We start from the raw sequence: 21,714 nt of genomic DNA, 5'->3' as shown, positions 1-21,714 counted from the left end.
CGCCGCCGCTCTGCCTTAGCTGCCTCCAGTTCCTCCCTTGAACGGCGATACGCCCCAGCCTGCCTCCAGGGTCCCTTACCGTCCAGGATCTCCTCCCATGTCCAGGAGTCCCTTTCACCACGCTGCTTGGTCCTTTGGTGGTGGGAAGTTCTGTCACGGCCGCCAAAAGAAGCGGACCAAAGTGCAGCGTGGTAAGCATAAATATTCCTTTTTATTTTGGAATGTCGCCAACAAAACAATAAACAATACAAAAACGACCGTGAAGCTTACAGGGCATAAGTGCCACTAACAAAGACAACTTCCCACACAGAAAGGAGGGAAAAGGGATACCTAAGTATGGTTCCCAATCAGAGACAACGATAGACAGCTGTCCCTGATTGAGAACCATACCCAGCCAAAACAAAGAAATACAAAAACATAGAAAATAGAACATAGAACATAGAATTCCCACTCAAATCACACCCTGACCAAACCAAAAAGAGACATAGAAAAGGCTCTTTAAGGTCAGGGCGGGACACTATAGCTTTCGGCAGCTTTCGTCTTTGGTTGCTCTGACTCTGTTGCTTCATCAGGTTGCTGTGCAGGCCTCTCTTCCTTCATCAAGTTGCTGACCAAAGCCCACATCTCACCCCTCTCAGGTCTGGGAAGGCAATTCAGGTCCTTAAACCTTGGGTCGAGTGCCGTGGCGATCTTCAGCCATGTGAGGTTGGTGTCTTCTCCACTTGCGTTTCTCCAGGTCTGTTGTGAATGTCAGCTTGAATCTTACCATTTAGACAGGGTCATCATCGGAGCTCTCCATTACCTGAAGGAGATGGCAGAAAGCAGGCAACAACACTGAGCAGGAAATGTACTTCTCTCCTCCCAGAAGTTCAGGCAAGTACCTGCAGTGAAAGATCATTCAAAATCACTTCAGTTAATTGTGAAAGACTTGTTATACATTGTCATGACGTTGGCCTATTTGGGTACAGCAAGCCACATCCCCCTCTCCCTGCCTCTCCCTGCCCCCTACAACTACGCTGCTGTGGTCAGAGAGAGGTCGTAAATTCCTGAGGAGAAGACCCTGCCACATGGCCACACAGTATAAGAAGCAGAGTAAATTTTAATAGAGAACAAGGGAATTTCTTCCATCTCACAGAACTTGAGGTACAAATTTCATGTTCCGGAGAAAGTATAAAAGATCGGTGAAGAATCCAGCTACGGGCCTCCCGGGTGGCGCAGTGGTCTAGGGCACTGCATCGCAGTGCTAACTGCGCCACCAGAGTCTCTGGGTTCGCGCCCAGGCTCTGTCGCAGCCGGCCGCGACCGGGAGGTCCGTGGGGCGACGCACAATTGGCATATCGTCGTCCGGGGTAGGGAGGGTTTGGCCGGTAGGGATATTCTTGTCTCATCGCGCTCCAGCGACTCCTGTGGCGGGCCGGGCGCAGTGCGCGCCAACCAAGGGGGCCAGGTACACGGTGTTTCCTCCGACACATTGGTGCGGCTGGCTTCCGGGTTGGAGGCGCGCTGTGTTAAGAAGCAGTACGGCTGGTTGGGTTGTGCTTCGGAGGACGCATGGCTTTCGACCTTCGTCTCTCCCGAGCCCGTACGGGAGTTGTAGCGATGAGACAAGGTAGTAATTACTAGCGATTGGATACCACGAAAATTGGGGATAAAAATTAAAAAAAAAAAAAAAAAAGAATCCAGCTACGAACTGGTCCGTTTGTTACAACTTGGGGAAGCTCATGGGAGACGGTGTGGCCACATTACCATAACACTATTTATATAATAGCCTCAGATATGAGGTTTACATCTAATTGTTGTATAAGATGAACGAGTGAGTATGATACTGTTTGTAAAATTGTGTAATATGATTTTGGACTGTTTAATGAAGGAAAATCCAATTCCCTTTTGATTTGAACTAAATCAGAGGACCGCCCCTGAGCCCAGTTAGGGTCAGGCATCCTGGGACAGCCCCTTTTCTGCAATTCCGAATAAAACCCAACTTTGAGAAATTATCACCAGACCATGTTTTTCTCCATTAGGAGGGGACGAAGGTTGCAGACCATTGCTGAATCTTTTAACCATACCACGTGGTTAAACTCTTAGACTATCGATACCGACAGAATAAGAACAAGTCTTTGATATTGATTACTAGTCTGCAGCTAGGAATTCGGTATCATTGAACACGAAGAACAACAACCGCCGAAACATCCATTCTACAACAACACGAATGAATGTCACTCTGAACTATCCACTCTAACCACGACAGAGAGAGAGAGAGGACAGAAACTCTCCAACAGAAACTAACTTTTCAACAGCGATCAAGACGACACACTGAGCGTAAATATACGTATATATTGATTGCAATTGTTCCCAAATGAGTGAGCGTTCATGTGCAAAGGATTAGCATTTCAATTGTTATAATTATTAACTCTGTAGTGACTTCTCAGTCGACCCCCACTTCCCTTTGGTCTAACAAGCCTCCATGCCGGTTTAGCCCACTAGGGCACATTCTCCTATCATTTCTTGTAACCATATTTACTTTATTTGTTTATGCATTTCTGTGAATTACTTAGTTAGTAATAAATAAATGATTTAAGACAATTGATGTATGGATGACTCATAGTGAAGACTGGGTTCGTGCAGATAACCAACAATTTACGGCGTTTGGAATGAGACTAATGTGAGGTAAAGTAAATAATAAATTAAGACTATTAATCAGATATGAAAATATCTGAAAGGTTATATTGGGAAATTATAACTCATACGTAACTCATACGTTTAGTCTTTTGATGCTATCCGAATGATATCCCCCAAGCATTTGTTCTCCACGATGTGGACTGGCCAGCAAGACGAAGCTATTGCTTGTGTTAGCTTGCTGCTCCTCGACTTGTCCATAGGCCGCTCGCGCGCACACTCTTCTAGCTTAACCTGCCAAGATGTCCTCCATTGCTACTTGCAACGTTACTTATAACGTACCAGTCAAAAGATTGGACACACCTACTCATTCAATGATTTTTCTTTATTTTTGCTATTTTCTACATTGTAGAATAATAGTGAAGACATCAAAACTATGAAATAACACATAAGGAAAAATGTAGTAACCAAAAAAGTATTAAAGAAATAAAAATCTATTTTAGATTCTTCAAAGTAGCCACTCTTTGCCTTCATGACAGCTTTGCACACTCTTGGCATTCTCTCAACCAGCTTCACCTGCAATCCTTTTCCAACAGTCTTGAAGGAGTTCCCACATGCTGAGCACTTGTTGGCTGCTTTTCCTTCACTCTGCGGTCCAACTCATCCTAACCATCTCAATTGGGTTGAGGTCAGGTCATCTGATGCAGCATTCCAACACTCCTTGGTCAAATAGCCCTTACACAGCCTGGAGGTGTGTTGGGTCATTGTCCTGTTGAAAAACAAATTATAGTCCCACTAAGCGCAAACCAGATGGGATGGCATATCACTGCAGAATGCTGTGGTAGCCATGCTGGTTAAGTGTGCCTTGAATTCTAAATAGATCACTGACATTGTCACCAGCAATGCAGCCCCACACCATCACACCTCCTCCTTCATGCTTCATGGTGGGATCCACACATGCAAAAACCAATTCTGTGTCTCTCAAAGTAGTGGTTTCTTTGCAGCAGTTCAACCATTAAAGCCTGATTCATGCAGTCTCCTCTGAACAGGTGATGTTGAGATGTGTCTGTTACTTGAACTCTGAAGCATTTATTTGGACTGCAATTTCTGAGGCTAGAAACTCTAATGAACTCATCCTCTGCAGCAGAGGTAACTCTGGGTCTTCCTTTCCTGTGGCGGTACTCATGAGAGCCAGTTTCATCATAGCACTTGATGTTTTTTTGCGACTGCACTTGAAGAACCTTTCAAAGTTCTTGAAATGTTCCAGAGTGACTGACCTTTGCGTCTTAAAGTAATGATGGACTGTCGTTTGCTTAGTATCCTGTATCCTTAGTATCCTGCATCCTGTAGCTCTAACTCCAAAAAGTTCTGGGACACTAAAGTCCATGGAGAACAAGAGCACCTCCTCCCAGCTGCCCACTGCACTGAGGCTAGGTAACACGGTCACCACCGATAAATCCGTGATAATCGAAAATTTCAACAAGCATTTCTCAACGGCTGGCCATGCCTTCCTCCTGGCTACTCCAACCTTGGCCAACAGCTCTGCCTCCCCCGCTGCTACTCGCCCAAGCCTCCCCAGCTTCTCCTTTACCCAAATCCAGATAGCAGATGTTCTGAAAGAGCTGCAAAACCTGGACCCATACAAATCAGCTGGGCTTGATAATCTGGACCCTCTATTTCTGAAACTGTCCGCCACCATTGTCGCAGCCCCTATTACCAGCCTGTTCAACCTCTCCTTCATATCATCTGAGATCCCCAAGGATTGGAAAGCTGCCGCGATCATCCCCCTCTTCAAAGTGGGAGACACCCTGGACCCAAACTGTTACAGACCTATATCCATCCTGCCCATCTAAGGTCTTCGAAAGCCACGTCAACAAACAGATCACTGACCATCTCGAATCCCACCGTACCTTCTCCGCTGTGCAATCCGGTTTCCGAGCCGGTCATGGGTGCACCTCAGCCACGCTCAAGGTCCTAAACGATATCATAACCGCCATCGACAAAAGACAGTACTGTGCAGCCGTCTTCATAGACCTGGCCAAGGCTTTCAACTCTGTCAATCACCACATTCTTATTGACAGACTCAACAGCCTTCGTTTCTCAAATGACTGCCTTGCCTGGTTCACCAACTACTTCTCAGATAGAGTTCAGTGTGTCAAATCGGAGGGCCTGTTGTCCGGTGTAACGGCAGTCCTCCTCCTTTTCATCAGACGAAGAGGAGGAGTATTGAGGGAACCAAGGCGCAGCGTAGTGAAAAGACATATTTATTTAACGAAAACACGAACTTGATAAACTAACAAAAACAACAAACGGTGTAGACAGACCTAGACGACGTACTTACATAAAACAAGAAAAAACGCACGAATAGGAACATAGGCTACACAAACCGAACAAACCGTAAACAGTCCCGCGTGGTGTACAAACACAGACACGGAAGACAATCACCCACAACGAACACTGTGACAACGCCTACCTAAATATGACTCTTAATTAGAGGAACGCCAAACACCTGCCTCTAATTAAGAGCCATACCAGGCAACCCAAAAACCAACATAGAAACAGAAAACATAGAATGCCCACCCAAACTCACGTCCTGACCAACTAACACATATAACAAACTAACAGAAATAGGTCAGGAACGTGACATAACCCCCCCCATAAGGTGCGAACTCCGGGCGCACCAGCACAAAGTCTAGGGGAGGGTCTGGGTGGGCATCTGACCACGGTGGTGGCTCAGGCTCCGGGCGAGGTCCCCACCCCACCATAATCAATCCTAGCCTCCATCTCCCCCTAAAAATGTCCACCCTCATTCTACCCCCACAAAATCCTCTTGGTAACATCACTGATAGGGACAACACCGGGACAGAGAGATAGATCAAGACAGAGGGATAGCACAAGACAGAGGGATAGATCAGAATATAGAGGTAGCTCAGGATAGAGAGGGAGATCAGGATCGAGGGGCAACTCCGGACTGAAGGGCAGCTCCGGACAGAGAGACAGCTCTGGACTGAGGGGCAGTTCTGGGTATATAGCCGTTTCTGGCTGAAGAGCAGCTCATGGCTGACTGACGAATCTGGACGCTCATGGCAGGCTGACGGCTCTCGACGCTCATGGCTGGCTGAAGGCTCTGGACGCTCATGGCTCACTGACGGCTCTCGACGCTCATGGCTGGCTGACGGCTCTCGACGCTCATGGCTGGCTGACGGCTCTCGACGCTCATGGCTGGCTGACGGCTCTCGACGCTCATGGCAGGCTGACGGCTCTCGACGCTCATGGCAGGCTGACGGCTCTCGACGCTCATGGCAGGCTGACGGCTCTCGACGCTCATGGCAGGCTGACGGCTCTCGACGCTCATGGCAGGCTGACGGCTCTGGACGCTCATGGCTCGCTGGCGGCTCTGGCTGCTCATGGCTCGCTGGCGGCTCTGGCAGATCCTGGCTCGCTGGCGGCTCTGGCAGATCCTGGCTCGCTGGCGGCTCTGGCAGATCCTGGCTCGCTGGCGGCTCTGGCAGATCCTGTCTGGCTGGCGGCTCTGGCAGATCCTGTCTGGTTGGCGGCTCTGGCAGATCCTGTCTGGTTGGCGGCTCTGGCAGATCCTGTCTGGCGGGCGGCTCTAGCGGCTCCTGTCTGGCGGACGGCTCTGTAGGCTCATGGCAGACGGGCGGCTTTGCAGGCTCATGGCAGACGGGCGGCTTTGCAGGCTCATTGCAGACGGATGGCTCAGATGGCGCTGGGGAGACGGATGGCTCAGATGGCGCTGGGGAGACGGATGGCTCAGATGGCGCTGGGGAGACGGATGGCTCAGATGGCGCTGGTGAGACGGATGGCTCTGGCCGGATAAGGCACACTGTAGACCTGATGCGTGGTGCCGGAACTGGAGGCACCGGGCTAAGGACACGCACCTTCATGCTAGTGCGGGGAGCAGGGACAGGGCACACTGGACTCTCAAAGCCTACTCTATACCTGGTGCGTGGTACCGGCACTGGTGGCACCGGGCTGAGGGCAAGCACATCAGGATTAGTACGGGGAGAAGAAACAGTGTGTACAGGGCTCTGGAGACGCACAGGAGGCTTAGTGCGTGGTGCCGGAACTGGAGGCACCGAACTGGATACACGCACTACAGGGAGAGTGCATGGAGGAGGAACAGGGCTCAGGAGACGCACTGGTAGCCTAGTGCGTAGTGTAGGCACTGTAGGTACTAGCCTGGGGCGGGGAGGTGGCGCCGGAAATACCGGACCGTGGAGGCGTACTGGCTCTCTTGAGCATTGAGCCTGCCCAACCTTACCTGGTTGAATGCTCCCGGTCGCCCGACCAGTGCGGGGAGGTGGAATATCCCGCACCGGCCTATGTAGGCGAACCGGGGAAACCATGCGTAAGGCAGGTGCCATGTATGCCGGCCCGAGGAGACGCACTGGAGACCAGACGCGTTGAGCCGGCCTCATGACACCTGGCTCAATACCGAATCTAGCCCTACCAGTGCGGGGAGGTGGAATAACCCGCACTGGGCTATGCACTCGTACAGGAGACACCGTGCGCTCTACTGCATAACACAGCGCCTGCCCGTACTCCCGCTCTCCACGGTAAGCCTGGGAAGTGGGCGCAGGTCTCCTACCTGCCCTTGGCCCACTACCTCTTAGCCCCCCCCCCCAATACATTTTTGGGTGTTACTCACGGGCTTTTTGGGCTTCCGTGCAAGACGCGTCCCCTCATAACTCAGGTTCCCTTCTCCGGTAGCCTCTGCTCTCCTCAGTGCCTCCAGCTGTTCCCATGGGAGGCGATCCCTACCAGCCAGGATCTCCTCCCATGTGTAGCAACCTTTCCCGTCCAATATATCGTCCCAAGTCCATTCCTCCTTCTTTCTCTGTCCCTTACTCCGTTTACTCCGCTGCTTGGTTCTGGAGTTTTGGTGGGTGATTCTGTAACGGCAGTCCTCCTCCTCTTCATCAGACGAAGAGGAGGAGTATTGAGGGAACCAAGGCGCAGCGTAGTGAAAAGACATATTTATTTAACGAAAACACGAACTTGATAAACTAACAAAAACAACAAACGGTGTAGACCGACCTAGACGACGTACTTACATAAAACAAGAAAAAACGCACGAATAGGAACATAGGCTACACAAACCGAACAAACCGTAAACAGTCCCGCGTGGTGTACAAACACAGACACGGAAGACAATCACCCACAACGAACACTGTGACAACGCCTACCTAAATATGACTCTTAATTAGAGGAATGCCAAACACCTGCCTCTAATTAAGAGCCATACCAGGCAACCCAAAAACCAACATAGAAACAGAAAACATAGAATGCCCACCCAAACTCACGTCCTGACCAACTAACACATATAACAAACTAACAGAAATAGGTCAGGAACGTGACATCCGGACCTCTGGCAGTCTCTATGGGGGTGCCACAGGGCTCAATACTCAGGCCAACGCTTTACTCTGTATACATCAATGATGTCGCTCTTTGTTACGCACACCTCTGAGAAGAGGGAACGCAACACCCTGCTACAACTCAACTCCCCGTGAAGTGAAAGAGGTATGGACTGTAGGTGCGAGTAAGGATGACAAAAGTCAGAATTTACCGTTTACTAGGATTTATTTCCTTAAACGGTAATATGGGGAAAAGGGGCTGGACGGAACCAAAGCAAAGAAAGTAAATATCTAAGCTTCCCCCTCTCCTATCTAACCTGCCTACCCACTACTTACCTATCTTAGCACCACCTGGTGCCCTAACCAAAATACAGGGGGTGGTCCGCCCAGGTTTTACCTAGTGTGCCTAGACAGTGAATATACTACGGGTATATGTATGCCCGCGGGCCTCTTGCCTAAGCACTCCCAAAGTGCCTTCTCCTTCCCCCCTGAGAACAAATGAAACAGAATAATTATTTAACAATTTTAACAAACAACACAAACACTTTACAACAAAACTGAGTAAACTAGCTCAGGCCACTAAAGAAACTTTGACAAAGCAACAAACACTATATCATAATCTAATTCTCCAGCAAGGATATATATATATATCTGTCTCTGTCTCTGCCCCCCCCCCTCCTCCTGAACAGAACACTGGCTTTTATATAGCTTCATGAGTCTAATTGGATACAGCTGCATCTTGACGAGGGGGCGGGGTTAGCTCTCTAATCATCCATTATCCATTGAGTCGACCAATCAGCTGGTTGGGGAGGCTTCCAGGAAGCCATCTCCTGAAACACACACACTCAAATACAACACAGAAACTGGGGAATGTAACACTCTTGCTGCTGGTGATTCTCTGATCCACCTCTACGCAGACGATACCATTCTGTATACTTCTGGACCTTCTTTGGACACTGTGTTAACAAACCTCCGTGGCCTCCAACTGCTCTTAAATGCAAGTAAAACTAAATGCATGCTCTTCAACCGATCGCTACCAGCATCTGCCCGCCTGTCCAGCATCACTACTCTGGACGCTTCTGATTTAGAATATGTGGACATCTACAAATACCTAGGTGTCTGGTTAGACTGTAAACTCTCCTTCCAGACTCACATTAAGCATCTCCAATCCAAAATTAAATCTAGAATCGGCTTCCTATTTCGCAACAAAGCATCCTTCACTCATGCAGCCAAACATACTCTTGTAAAACTGACTATATTACCGATCCTTGACTTTGGCGATGTCATTTAAAAAATAGCCTCCAACACTCTACTCAGCAAATTGGATGCAGTCTATCACAGTACCATCCGTTTTGTCACCAAAGCCCCATATACTACCCACACTGCGACCTGTATTCTCTCGTTGGCTGGTTCTCGCTTCATATTCGTCGCCAAACCCACTGGCATCTACATCTATAAGTCACTGCTAGGTAAAACCCCGCCTTATCTCAGCTCACTGGTCACGATAGCAGCACCCACACGTAACACGCGCTGCAGCAGGTATATTATACTGGTCAACCCCAAAGCCAATTCCTCCTTTTGCCGCATTTCCTTCCAGTTCTCTGCTGCCAATGACTGGAACGAATTGCAAAAATTACTGAAGCTGGAGACTCATATCTCCCTCACTAACTTTAAGCACCAGCTGTCAGAGCAGCTCACAGATCACTGCACCTGTACATAGCCCATCTGTAAATAGCCCATCCAACTACCTCACCCCCATACTGCTATTTTTTTTCTATTTCTTTGCACCCCAGTATCTCTACTTGCACATTCATCTTCTGCATCACTCCAGTCTCTATCACTCGTGTGTTTATTACTAAAATGTAATTATTTCGCCACTATGGCCTATTTTTTGCTGTATCTCCATTATCTTACCTAATTTGCACACACTGTATATAGGCTATTTTTTTTCTATTGTGTTATTGACTGTATGTTTTGTTTATTCCATGTGTAATTGTGTGTTGTTTGTGCCGCACTGCTTTGCTTTATCTTGGCCAGGTTGCAGTTGTAAATGAGAACTTATTCTCAACTAGCCTACCTGGGAAAAATAAAGGTGAAATTATTTATTTATTTTTTTAAACTGCAAGCGTTGCAAAGCAATCACTAGACTGCTATTCAGTGGAGTGGGTGTGTGGTCCAAGTCTGGGTTTAAGGGTCTCTTTTCCAGACTTAAAGGATACACATTCAGCATGATGGGCCAGAAAAGGTTGAATACATTTGCCATTCTGGCTTGTTCAAAACAACTGGAAACTCGGAACTGGGAAATATTAGACTTCAGTGAGTACAAGACAACTGGGAACTCGAAGAAAAAAAAACGAACTCCAACTGGGAAAATACGTTTTGAATGGTCATCCAACTCGGAATTCCAAGTCGGGAATTCGGGGCTCTTTCTAGAGCTCCGATCCTGAAGATCACTGTCGTCATGATTCAACCCTGTTTTTTTCCAGAGTTCCCAGTTGTCTTGAAAGCACCATAAATCCAGAGATTGACAGACTTTAATGACAAAGTTTGATGACAAAATTTGCCCACGAAGGACCGCCGCACCACCATCCTGTTCAAGTGAGTACAGCATAACAAGGTGAGTCCAAAAATGTATTGTGTGCGGCTGCATAAATGATGTATTATGCCAGGGAGATATGTATATTGTATATAAGAAAGTAATACTAAGTGCATGTTGTGTAGAAAGCTGTTAGTAGCCCATGTGCATCACCCTAATAATATGGTCCCCTTCCCACTCCTAACTTATCCTACTGTTCTGACTTGGTGGTGCACATGTAGCCTATAGCCTGTTTTAGAGAAATGTCATCATCGAATATTGTAAGAGCTTTCATTGTCTGCTTATATTCCCCCTTTATTCATCCTACAGTTCTGACTTGTGTACAGGGAGATTGCTGTAAGAATGGCCCATGTTCTGAATTCTGCCACTGTACATTTCAAAAGTGCTGAACAAATAGGTATATTGACTACGTCCATCCTAGCATGCTCATTAATATCTTAATCAAACTGACTGGTTGCCTCTTATCCGCTCGTCGTCCCCTTATGCCATAGTTTGTACATCTCAATTGTCAGTAGAAACCACATTTGTTTAAGCAAGTCAGCCATATCAGTTATGTTTTTTTTTTAAACGGCAGTAAATGAGGCTGAATTAACTGTTTTGTTGATAACCAGGTGTAGCAGTGGCTGAAAAGAAGGCCCTAACAGTTTGTGAGCACCGTTTGTCACCGTTATAGTGCAATTAATGTATTGTTTAGTGTTGTGTTGTGTAGTGGCTTTGCTGGAAAGCATCGAAAACCATTTTTGCAGTTTGCTCCACCAAGATTTGCATGCGTTAACTTCGACAGCCCTAGTTTAAAACCATGACAAGAGAGACTGTCAACGAATACAACAAAAGAGATGCTGTTTTTATGAGTGAGTTAATGTTTAAAGTTCTTACTCAGTACTGTCAACACTTTGTATTCAACATTTGTATAAGCCATAAAATGCACGTTCTTCCTATTTCCACTCAGTGCTAAATAAAAATAAAAAGGGAATTATTTGTATGCTTACTCAGCTGTGCTTCACAAGTAATACAACAACAGATCTATTACCGGTGTGATCATATAGCCAGGTTTTCTCCAGATGTTACGCTTGCTATTCAGGCCAAAGAGTTCCATCTTGATTTCATCAGACCAGAGAATCTTGTTTCTCATGGTCTGAGAGTCCTTTAGGTGCCTTTTGGCAAACTCCAAGTGGGCTGTCAAGTGCTTTTACTGAGGAGTGGCTTCCGTCTGGCCACTCTACCTTAAAGGCCTGGTTGATGGAGTGCTGCAAAGATTGTCTTACTGGAAGGTTCTCCCATCTCCACAGAGGAACTCTGGAGCTCTGTCAGAGTGACCATCGGATTCTTGGTCACCTCCATGATCCATGATCAAGGCCCTTCTCCCCCGATTGCTCAGTTTTGCTGGCAGTCCACTCTGGGAAGAGTCTTGGTGGTTCCAAACTTCTTCCATTTAAGAATGATGGAAGCCACTGTGTTCTTGGGGACTTTCAATACTTCAGAAAAGTTTTGCTAAACTTCCCCAGATCTGTGCCTCAACACAATCCAGTCTCTAGATCCAGCTCTACGGACAATTTCTTCGACCTCATGGCTTGGTTTTTGCCCTGACAAGCATCTTCAACTGTGTGACATTATATAGACAGATTTGTGCCTTTCCAAATGCCTTTCCAAATCATGTCCAATCAATAGAATTTATCACAGGTGGACTCCAATCAAGTTCTCGAAACACCTCACTGATGATCAATGGAAACAGGATGCACCTGAATACTTGTATAAATTAGGTATGTTTTATTTTTTTTATACATTTGCAAACATTTCTAAAAAACGATTTTGGTTTGTCATTATGGGTATTGTGTGTAGATTGATGAGGATTTTTTTTATTTCAACCATTTTAGAATAAGGCTGTAATGTAACAAAAATATGTAAAAAGGGAAGGGGTCTGAATACTTTCCAAATGCACTGTATATCCTATAATTAATTAAAATGGTTCCAATTGGCCTAGTTATCAATCTCTCTCTCACGTCATTCATGAGGTAATCTCAGTGTAAACTAGTATGTCATGTCACCCATTTTGTAGAATAATTGATGACATCGTTATGAATTCATCCATTTATGCTGTACCCCTTAGGGCAGGGATCATCAACTAGATTCAGCCGCGGGCAGATATTTTCTTGAGAGGAAGGTAGGGGGGTCGGAACATAATTACAAATAATTTGTAGCCTGCAAATGGAACGCAAGAAGCACAAACCGATATAATATTTGACTAAAACGTAATAATTTCAAACCTTTGCATATGATCACGTGTCTCTCTATAATGGGTGGAAATACTTGGGAACAGATTTCCCAAATTAAAATCACTTGGAGCTGATTTCCTGGGTTTTTTACAGTTTATGTGCAACAATGGAAAAAAACTTTTTTTTTTTATGGCTCAGAAAACTTGGGGGCGCAAATAAAACAACCAGTTGGGGAACCCTGCCTTAGGAGGTTTTCTAATAGGATCAGCTTACACCACGTAATTTTTAAGAGACAAACGCCTGATGTAGTTGAGAGGAAACGGCTGCATTGAAGCTATTTCTGGATGTGAAAGGTTATAGCTGACTGAGCACTCAGTGAGGTCTCAGGTAATGACTCAGGTCATTTACCCTGTTCTAACTTTTTTTAACCTTTAACTAGGTAAGTCAGTTAGGAACAAATTCTTATTTACAACGATGGCCTACCTTAATTGACAGACAGACAACAATTTTCTTTTCTCAAGTGTATTTTCAAGTTTGTTGCAATTTTTTGTGCATTTAAACAAATACATTGAAAAACAAGCATCTTGAAAACCGCTCTAGTCTGCCTCTAGTCATTTCCCTCATACATTAAATGGATGGCCTTGAGATATTCCTGCATTAGCAGAGTAGAACTCAGTACGTAATCAATATAAAGCACTTACAAATCTACATTTTGCTTTGTGTATATTCAGCAAACATTTTGTAACATCAATTAACACCCACCAAATCCTGTTCAACATTCACTCCCTCAAATGTCCCCCCAAAATTCTTTCAGTTTCTCCCCTCTCTTCCTGAGAACAATATCTTTAAATACATCTAAAACTTTGATACAGTTTTTTACTTGGACAACATTGCAGTAGGCCAAGCCTATAATCTACTGTAAAGCACAATGACAGCACATTGGGCTGTGATCTGTCTACAACATCTGGATCATCTAAAGGAAAATAAAAAGCATGGAGTACTACATAAGGCATCGCCTCCAATAATGTCCTATCACTGAAGCCATGACCCCATGGAGGTCCTTGCTATTTTTGGTCTCAGAAGAAGAGGTGACAGAATGCTGGAATGTGACCTACAGCTTCCTGGGGAGTGTGGACTGGGACTCTGCCAATGCAGAGGGGAGAGAAATGCTTCCCATTGGGCTGTCAAATGTCCCTGGTGGTGTGACTAGTGTTAAGGTGTCTGTATGAAGAGATACATACTTCCTCCTGGGTTGTGATTAAAGTATGGGACTCGTGTTAATGAGTGTTAGCGCTGTGACCATTTTTTCTTTCTCTGAAGAAAGACAATTCCCCTGTGCACCGCTCAAGAGACATCTCTAGTTACAGTACCACTATGGCAGTCAGGCCTATTCTATGTCAGTGGGTCATCATATCTAATTATCTGAATACAGTGCAATTGATCTGACACCATGGCAATCCAAACTCAAACTATATCCATTACAGAGCCACAACTCATCACTATCTTCCCTGTTCATCTACTCTGACCTATCAGTCCGCACCTTCCCTGAGGTGCATTGGAAAGGTGCAGCTTTGCTATGGGTGTGTGCCGTGCGCCTACAGGGCTCTACTATGGAGGCCTGTGTCTCTCTCACGTCAGGGCTAGGGCACGGATCAGAGGAGTCATTTCCATTTCCTCCCACTTGGCTAATTACAGTCTGCATGCTCTGCCAGCCATTCTTCTTCCCTCATGTCATAACAGAAACCTGTGCAGTGGAAAACCCCTGATTACCCTGCATAGATTAGATAGAGGCTTTAATACAGTAAACCAAGCCTCGCAGGGTGGTATGTGTTTTAACAGAGGGAGAAGCGTCGGGAGTTGATGTTCATCTTGGTGAGGCCAAGGTGTTTGAGGGGGGTGGACAGAGCAAAGGCAGCCTTCATGGGGATGTCACAGAGCAGGTCGGACTCCTCTCCACACTCCTCCAGCTCGTAGGTGGCGTCGTCCAGCATCTCCTTGTGGCGGTGACACACCTGCTCCACCTTCAGCCGGTGGATCTCTACGCGCAGACGGATCAGCTGGCGTGCCAGACGGTTATCCTGGAACCGCATCTCCCTCTGAGTATGAAAGAGAGAGGGAAGAGATTAGCAATCAAATATCAATTCAAGCACTCAATCCCTTGGATTAGGTTTTCGTCATTGATGTGTGTAAAGACACCAACACATGATCTGTGTAAAAAATTATTTGTTCTATTTTAGGATTTTTCAGCTCTGAAATTAACACAGGGTTCATGTTGTTTTAGAGTGTTTGCATTGTTTTGGATGCAAAGATAGCACAAAGTCATGCTGAAATCAGAGCTCAACCTGAAAACAGGTTTATTTTCCATAGATGTCTCCATCACATGACACTGGTGGCTGACACATAGACCCTGCACTATGGCACACTTGCGTCATGAGGATGCACAAACCAGGCAAACCAAACCAGTGAAACTACCTACCTGGTAATTATGTTTGCCAAATAGTCTAATTGTGTCCGAGTCAAATTGACTTGAGTATTTTCATTGTATATCTGATTCTAAATATCTAGGACGTTATGCAGAAATATTGCAGCCTTATTAATTTCTAACATGTCCAAGTAAAAATAACTGAGTCAGAGTTGGAGAAAAAAAGAGACAATATCTGCATTAAAATAAGTGCACTCACCAGCTCTTTTCTAAGAAAATCCAACGCATCATCAATGGTATCGAAGCCACAGATATTGCGGATGGTTAGATCTGAGTTCTCATCCCGCATAATTTCAGGCAAAAACACATATTTCTCTGCAGTCTCTTGACTATTATCTAAACCATTTGGGTTCTCCTTCCACGGTCGGCTCTGCAAGCGCTCCTGCCATTCAAAGTAGGATGGTCTGCGGGTTTGCAACTTTAGTTTTTCGGTAAGTACTTTCACATTGTTCAAATCCTCAGCGTTTCCCTCTGCATCTCCTTCGCTGTTGTCCTCGCCTCCCAGCTCCTTGAAGTCCATTGCAAGTGCACTAGACGTTTTAAATGGATCTGCGTAAAAAGACATCATAGAGGCTGCAAAAACTTTTGAATGAGTTATTCACAGAGCAGGATATGTCCCTTGAGTGTTCAGTCAGTGGGCTTGCCAGTTCTGGATTGGAGTGTACTCGTGATCCTTACTTTATTTATAGAGTGATAAGGATAAACAAAAGTTACCGCCCCTTATTGAGCGAGGCTGCGAGGGAGAAGAGGTGTAGGCCATGCAAGTGTGCAGCCTCCCTCAAGTATCCATGTGACCACACGTTGGTGAAAGAAAGAGTTAGCGGTGTCTACTTATGGCAGCACTCAGGTGCAACTTTTAACATTGGAATGCAATGATTTGATTTGACATATCTATGGTTCAAAGGCTTTAAAAAATCCTACTGGAAAATGGCAATGGGATAAAAGTGACATGGATTTATCCATATCTCTGAAACTTGTGAAGTTAAGATGACACCTAGATATATTTAGCATTTATATGGAATGTTTGTAATTAAAATATTTCTTATCTGATTAGATTTGAATTCTTTTGGTGTTACCAATTCATTTTTATTAGGACAGGTACAGTAGCTATACATACAAATTATGTATCAGTGCATGATCCTGGCTGGAACAGCTGACAAACTGTATAAAGATTTCACTTACTAGGACTGTGATATGTGGTTGTCTTACTTAGGTTGTATGTCGCTCTGGATAAGAGTGTCTGCTAAATGACAAAAATGCAAACGTAAACTCAGAAATAGGATTGGAATGTTTTCCTTTAGGGCAATGTCTCCATCTAGTGGTGATATTCTAACACGCACAGGGAATCATTTTGACTTGCTCAATAATGGGCTGCTGGTAAAATGGATGGGATAGCAAGCAGCTTGCTGCATGTTTTACACTATATGTGAGTGAAAACATTACTCTCTGCCACCTACTGTTTGACCTCCGGATGATCAATTTTCTATCAAAGACTAGGTCAACACACAGGAAATGAGAATGGTATTCACAAATGTTGACCAATACAGTGACTTGCTTTAGGTTGGTGACCTGAAGTTACTAGATGAGTAATGTAAACTAACTAGTCTGGGATGGTTCAACAACAGCTTGAAAGAGACAGCTGATTTCACTCATAAAATCTAGTATGATTTTTATACATACCCAACTCCAATGGTCGAATTAAGCAATAAGGCCCGAGGGGGTGTGGTACATGGCCAATATACCAGGGCTAAGAGCTGTTCTTAGGCACAGTGTAAAACACGCCCCAACCACGAGCCGTTCACTCCTGTACCGTCGGGCACACTGTATGGGAGTATGAGGTCTGATGCCAACAGGCTCAGAGACAGTTTCTATCTACAAGCCATCAGACTGCTGAACACTTGAACTGGACTGACCACCTGCACTGACTCTCTGCACCTCAGCACACATGCACTCACGCATACTGATATACACTCACGCATAATGAAATACACTCACGCATACTGATATACACTCACGCATACTGATATACACTCACGCATACTGATATACACTCACGCATACTGAAATGCATACTGACATACACTCACGCATACTGACATACACTCATGCATACTGACATGCACTCACGCATACTGATATACACTCACGCATACTGATATGCACTCACGCATACTGACATACACTCATGCATACTGACATACACTCACGCATACTGATATACACTCACGCATACTGATATACACTCACGCATACTGAAATGCATACTGACATACACTCACGCATACTGACATACACTCATGCATACTGACATGCACTCACGCATACTGATATACACTCACGCATACTGACATACACTCACGCATACTGATATGCACTCACGCATACTGATATGCACTCACGCATACTGACATGCACTCACGCATACTGATACACACTCACGCATACTGATATGCAGTCACGCATACTGACATGCACTCACGCATACTGAAATGCACTCACGCATACTGATATACACTCTTATTATGATTGCTAAATGCTGCACAATATAAACACTTGCCCCCTAAAACGTGTTAATATTGGACTATAAATTAATTTGTTTATTCTATTGTGCTATTTACTTTATGTTCCTATTCTTATCTTTTATTTTCTCTTATTGTTGTTGCATTGTCGAGAAGGAACCTGCCAGTAACCATTTCGTTGGATGGTGTATACCATATGTATCCTGTAGGTGACAGTGTTGTAAGTTGAGCTTCACTCCGTCAAAGGAAATATAGTATTTTTTCAAGCAAAGTTATCTACATATATTTCAGGATTTCCTGTATCCCTGGAAATTATCAGAATTTCGTGTAAACGTAGTTTGGAAAACATAGCTCGTCCCAAAAAAGTGGTCTCGGCACAACTTACCCCGGGTATGGGATAAGTTGAGCGGCGGGATAGGGTAAGTTAAGCCACCTACACATTTCTGTACTGAATGAATTATTACCATTAACTTTTTAAAACCATATCTATCTTTAGAACAGAATGGCTGCGGTTCCGGATGTTCTGGAACCTGACTTGCCGTGGCTATTGTTACGGAGATTTCTGAGCATGTGCAGGATTTTTGTTTATGTAGCTACTGCTCCTCTGCCCATCATTGACATGGCTGGACCCTTCTAGCCATGACCCATTGAGATGCAGTGGGAAACTTCATGTTGTACACTAAAGATATAAACTCAGCAAAAAAAGAAACGTCCTCCCACTGTCAACTGCGTTTATTTTCAACAAACTTAACATGTGTAAATATTTGTATGACCATAACAAGATTCAACAACTGAGACATTAAACTGAACAAGTTCCACAGACATGTGACTAACAGAAATGGAATAATGTGTCCCTGAACAAAGGGGGGGTCAAAATCAAAATCAAAAGTAACAGTCAGTATCTGGTGTGGCCACCAACTGCATTAAGTACTGCAGTGCATCTCCTCCTCATGGACTGCACCAGATTTGCTAGTTCTTGCTGTGAGATGTTACCCCACTCTTCCACCAAGGCACCTGCAAGTTCCCGGACATTTCTGGGGGGAATGGCCCTAGCCCTCACCCTCCGATCCAACAGGTCCCAGACGTGCTCAATGGGATTGAGATCTGGGCTCTTCGCTGGCCATGGCAGAACACTGACATTCATGTCTTGCAGGAAATCACGCACAGAACGAGCAGTATGGCTGTTGGCATTGTCATGCTGGAGGGTCATGTCAGGATGAGCCTGCAGGAAGGGTACCACATGAGGGAGGAGGATGTTTTCCCTGTAACGCACAGCGTTGAGATTGCCTGCAATGACAACAAGCTCAGTCTGATGATGCTGTGACACACCGCCCCAGACCATGACTGACCCTCCACCTCCAAATCAATCGCGCTCCAGAGTACAGGCCTCAGTGTAACGCTCATTCCTTCGACGATAAACGTGAATCCGACCATCACCCCTGGTGAGACAAAACCGCGACATGTCAGTGGAGAGCACTTTTTGCCAGTCCTGTCTGGTCCAGCGACGGTGGGTTTGTGCCCATAGGCGTCGTTGTTGCCGGTGATGTCGGGTGAGGACCTGCCTTACAACAGGCCTACGAGCCCTCAGTCCAGCCTCTCTCAGCCTATTGCGGACAGTCTGAGCACTGATGGAGGGATTGTGCGTTCCTGGTGTAACTCGGGCAGTTGTTGTTGCCATCCTGTACCTGTCCCGCAGGTGTGATGTTCGGCTGTACCGATCCTCTGCAGGTGTTGTTACACGTGGTCTGCCACTACGAGGATGATCAGCTGTCCGTCCTGTCTCCCTGTAGCACTGCCTTGGGCGTCTCACAATACGGACATTGCAATTTATTGCCCAGGCCACATCTGCAGTCCTCATGCCTCCTTGCAGCATGCCTAAGGCACATTAACAGAGATGAGCAGGGACCCTGGGCATCTTTCTTTTGGTGTTTTTCAGAGTCGGTAGAAAGGCCTCTTTAGTGTCCTAAGTTTTCATAACTGTGACCTTAATTGCCTACCGTCTGTAAGCTGTTAGTGTCTTAACGACCGTTCCACAGGTGCATGTTCATTGTTTATTGTTCATTGAGCAAGCATGGGAAACAGTGTTTAAACCCTTTCAATGAAGATCTGTGAAGTTATTTGGATTTTTACGAATTAGCTTTGAAAGACAGGGTCCTGAAAAAGGGAAGTTTATTTTTTTGCTGAGTTTAGGTGGTGGGTGACGGCGAAAACAGTGAAGCTGATCGATCTACGTTGAAGGAGGAGCTGATTTTTTTTGTTTATGACAATTACATATTCTTATGATTACTGTCAAATTTGGAAGCACCTTCAATTTGTGCACATATTCTCTGAAAAAGTATATTTCAACACAATTTTTTTTAGTAAACCAATCAGAACTCCCGTATTTTTTTCTCAAAGTTGCCACGATGTCACGTGTCCTACTTATATCAGTACACTCATAACAACTTAACCATTCCGAAACCTCTATTCGATCAAAAAAATCTCACATAGCAAATAAGCCATACATTTTTTGTTGTTGACCAAATTCGACACTATCTCATTGACCTCCACAAAAAAACTCCTTGCTTGGTGGGCGAAACACTAAAAGAACACCACCTGCTGGAGGGAGACACATTTTCCGCTGAGTTGGGCCTCGCTCTTCCTCTTCGTTATCAGTGAATTTCAGAGGTGGGACCAAGTCACAAGCAAGTTTCACGTCGAGTCAAGTCCAAGTCGTGCATTCTAAGAGCAAGTCATGCCAAGTCGCGTATACAGGTAATGACTTGTTTAACTACAAATCTTGGTCTATTTATTGAGGATACCAGACAGCCCTTTTCATTATTTTGTCTACAACACATATTGATTATGTAATAATTAATTTGAACAACAAATGCCAAATGCAAGCTTCATAAGTAAATGATCAATTTCAAGCTATTTTGACATACCAAAAGACCAGTAGGCCTAAGCTAGTAATTGTTGCTTGATGCCCCATTGCATCCAAACCTTTTGGGAGCTTCATATCCATTTATGGCAATTATCTCTCCCTACAGTTTGATGTTTGCGCTGCACCCGATATAGCTGTACAACAAATCAGCAATCTGTTTGCTAGCTCAGTGGTTTTCAAACTTTTTGACCCCTGATCCCCAAAAAGGAGCGGTTCAAAGCTTGCGAACCCCGCGTACGCACAGGGCAAACACAATCGCTGTGCAAATGTAGCCTGTCATTACAGCCATTAACAGTGATGCCTTTTCAAAACGCAAGATACAGAAATGAACTACGTTTTACATCTGCATTTTGAGCTGAAAGTCATTCATGTTAACAGTCAATATCAACTAGGGATATCATGTCTTACATTGTCACTTCTCTGGAGTACAGAGTAAGCAGGATCATACAGAGACCTGCCTTGCTGTTGACTGCCATGGTGTGCTTCTTTTTTTGTGCTTTTTATTTCGAGATTTGCTAAGCACAATTATGTCTATGTCCAGTTTGAAGGAGCGTCTGTGTGAGCTGTTGAGACAATACGAGAACCTTTACAACTCTTCGATGCGGTTGTATACGGACAAGCAAGCAAAAGTCAACAGCTGGAGGGAAATATCACACAATTTGTACACCGATACTGATATCAAAGAAACATGTCTACTTTGCGTTTGTATGTACTCGTCATGCAGCCGAGTTAGGATAGCCTGAACATGTAAAAGTTGTGATGGTGTATCTAGCTAGAACGGTTCAAGAGTTTTTAAATTATTATTGGTAGTAATTATATGCACATTTTTGCACATTTAAGTAGTAATAATTTTTAGTGCAGACCAGAGCTGTGTAGTTGTGGTCATTAGTTGTGTGGTCAGAAGTTGTGTGGTTGTGGTCAGTATTTGTGGTCCCCAAATGTGTTCAGCAGTTGGGTGGTTGTGGTCAGAAGTTGTGTGGTTGTAGT

General features: G+C 45.1%; 1 protein-coding gene across 1 annotated transcript; it reads right to left on the bottom strand.

Annotated features, from left to right (window-relative positions):
- Nucleotides 1-13,309: 13,309 nt before the first annotated feature.
- Nucleotides 13,310-16,015, bottom strand: LOC129812768 (protein FAM167A-like). Its single transcript, XM_055864619.1, has 2 exons — nucleotides 15,485-16,015; nucleotides 13,310-14,899 (listed from the first exon to the last, which is right to left on the bottom strand). Exons 1-2 carry the CDS (start codon nucleotides 15,851-15,853, stop codon nucleotides 14,636-14,638), a joined length of 633 nt encoding a protein of 210 aa, XP_055720594.1. The 5' UTR covers nucleotides 15,854-16,015; the 3' UTR covers nucleotides 13,310-14,635.
- Nucleotides 16,016-21,714: the final 5,699 nt, after the last annotated feature.

The sequence above is a fragment of the Salvelinus fontinalis genome, chromosome 16, assembly GCF_029448725.1.
Source record: "Salvelinus fontinalis isolate EN_2023a chromosome 16, ASM2944872v1, whole genome shotgun sequence".
Taxonomy (NCBI): domain Eukaryota; kingdom Metazoa; phylum Chordata; class Actinopteri; order Salmoniformes; family Salmonidae; genus Salvelinus; species Salvelinus fontinalis.
The sequence above is the reverse complement of the archived record's forward strand: the minus strand, read 5'-3'. Positions and strand labels throughout refer to the sequence as shown.